This window comes from Augochlora pura, unplaced genomic scaffold (genome assembly GCF_028453695.1).
Source record: "Augochlora pura isolate Apur16 unplaced genomic scaffold, APUR_v2.2.1 APUR_unplaced_4009, whole genome shotgun sequence".
Taxonomy (NCBI): Eukaryota; Metazoa; Arthropoda; class Insecta; order Hymenoptera; family Halictidae; genus Augochlora; species Augochlora pura.
In genome coordinates this window covers 1-2,086 of record NW_027584325.1, presented here as the reverse complement: position 1 = coordinate 2,086, position 2,086 = coordinate 1, and the positions used below count along the sequence as shown (strand labels likewise).

At 41.8% G+C, this 2,086-nt stretch overlaps 1 protein-coding gene across 1 annotated transcript; it reads right to left on the bottom strand.

The window, feature by feature from the left end:
- Positions 1 to 543: 543 nt before the first annotated feature.
- Positions 544 to 1,487, bottom strand: LOC144477809 (uncharacterized). The gene is made up of 2 exons (XM_078195548.1): positions 1,186 to 1,487; positions 544 to 1,077 (listed from the first exon to the last, which is right to left on the bottom strand). The coding sequence occupies exons 1-2, from the start codon at positions 1,342 to 1,344 to the stop codon at positions 544 to 546; spliced, it is 693 nt and encodes a 230-aa protein (XP_078051674.1). The 5' UTR covers positions 1,345 to 1,487.
- Between the last annotated feature and the right edge of the window lie 599 nt (positions 1,488 to 2,086).

The following is a 2,086-nucleotide window of genomic DNA, read 5'->3' as shown; positions in this document are numbered from 1 at the left end:
CTGAAGTTGCGCCCCCACCATAATCATAAACTGCGCTCAAAACCAGCCTCGGTACCCTGCCGCGACCCGCACGGACCGCGATCCTTCGAATCCTTTACACTAATAGCTATTACTGGCGAAAATTCATTTAAATGTTTAGTGACCTCAGTTAGTAAACATAGCTTACATAAATACACTGAAAAAGCACAATATTGTTGATCTAAGTAACAGCAAGTTGATTAGTATTTCTCTTTTGAATTTTTGTTATAACTTCTTAACAAAGCTCTATATGACCTATGTTTACATAACATTTTTTCTTAGTTTGTGCCATAGAATACACTGACATCATTTGAACCTTAAAAACTGAGACACCCTGAATATATACATATATTATACATATACTATCGATTATCTACATGTAAACAATGACTAACACTTTTATGAGTACTTTGAATAAGAACGTAACTATCTATCTTTAACAAGTTTCTGTGATACACAATACTTTATACATACTGTCTCTAATACACAATATTTAATACAAAACATCTATTACGGAATAGCATCTTACTGAATTGCTTTCAGATGGTGCCGAACAATATCCCTCAAGCAATCTTTCATTTCATCTCGATCACGATCGAAGAGCGACGTCAATTGTCTATTGACGACCTTGAATAAGCCGCAACTATGCAATGTCATACTGGCAATCAGACTGTTGGTCCCACAATTAATGAACAATATCATGGTACTGACAACAATCTGCACAGCAAAGGTGATCTCGTACAAAGGCGGATCCTCGATCACGAAGAAGACGTAATTGCTCGGGTAAGGTAACGGAATCTGCGTTGTATTATCCGCCTTGACGACCTTTTCCGACAAGAACGGCATGATTATGTCATAGGGGAAAGAGCCGCCGAAACCGAGACACACGTAAATGGTAGTGAAGAATCTGGCGACTTTGGCAGAGCTCTTCATGACCAGTCGATCCTCTTCGGACTCAACGTTCGTGTACTGTAGTTTCATCTCCGTGAGGCATACTTTGAACTTTTTCTTCTTGCAGATCATCACGCAGAACTTGATGATCCCCAGGAGACTGAACACCTGCGCGGCAATCACTTTCATGTACCGGGCCAGGTCTTCCGAGTCGTGGAAAGTATAGATCACGTGGGGTATTAACAAGTAACACATCATAACAAAAAGCACTCCGACCTGGACCACCGATGCGACGTCACCCAGGATCGAGTTGCCACTGTGCAGAGGCCAGATGCCAGGCGGCGTCAACAGTAACCTGGAGATCCAGGTAGTGAACACGTAATCCAATTTGTGGTGTTCGTTCTGATAGCTCTTACGGTTTTCAGCTTTATTCATCTTTTTGTCCGGTCTTCTAAAAGTTTATCCGACGACTGGGTGCAACGGGCAAGATCGTACACCGGAAATGCACGTTTGCGCTTGCTCGTGTCGCTCCGCGAAGATTATCCGAGGACGCTCCTGTGCAATCTTTAATAGATTGAATGCACTGTAAAGATTGCAGCGAAATGGAAATTGCGGTGTTCATCGAACGGATTGCCCATGAATAAATCGGTAGTCAAAGTTTGAAGTACGCTTAATGTTTGTTATTTTCTGTAATGCAGCCGAGGATCGTCGAGTTGTTTTCATACGATTTTCTATAATAACGACGAGATGAAAGCGAAACTACTTCGATAGCGCCGTGTGCTGTGTAGAGACGCAAAAGTGGTAGCGACATCGTGCAAGTAAGGTTACGGACATTCATTTGGCAAATGTAAGTTGGCGAATCTTTTTCGGATTTGAATTGCAGGTGGGTATGCGAGTTACTGTCGCATCAAACGTAAACACGGTACAATAACATCGGTAACTCTCCACAATGCACGCGTAAAATTTACCTCGCTATAGTCTCGCAATAGTATCGAACGGTTTCTATCAGAACATTGCGTACTGCGGTGTCGTGCACGTGCAACTTGTGAGACAATAATTGAGCATATTTTACTAGTGCACTGTTGCGTATATGTAAGACCGAAAGTGTTGTATTGTTAACATTAAACTTACGGACTGAGGCAATTTGACTCGTTTAAAAGTTTATTGATATACAGTG

What these genes read in the sequence shown, in the direction of transcription:
- LOC144477809 (XM_078195548.1), bottom strand. Translation starts at nt 1,344, where the DNA reads ATGAATAAAGCTGAAAACCGTAAGAGCTATCAGAACGAACACCACAAA. An exon ending in ACGTCGCATCGGTGGTCCAG is followed by an intron (nt 1,078 to 1,185) that starts GTCGGAGTGCTT and finishes ATTGCCGCGCAG; the next exon opens with GTGTTCAGTCTCCTGGGGAT.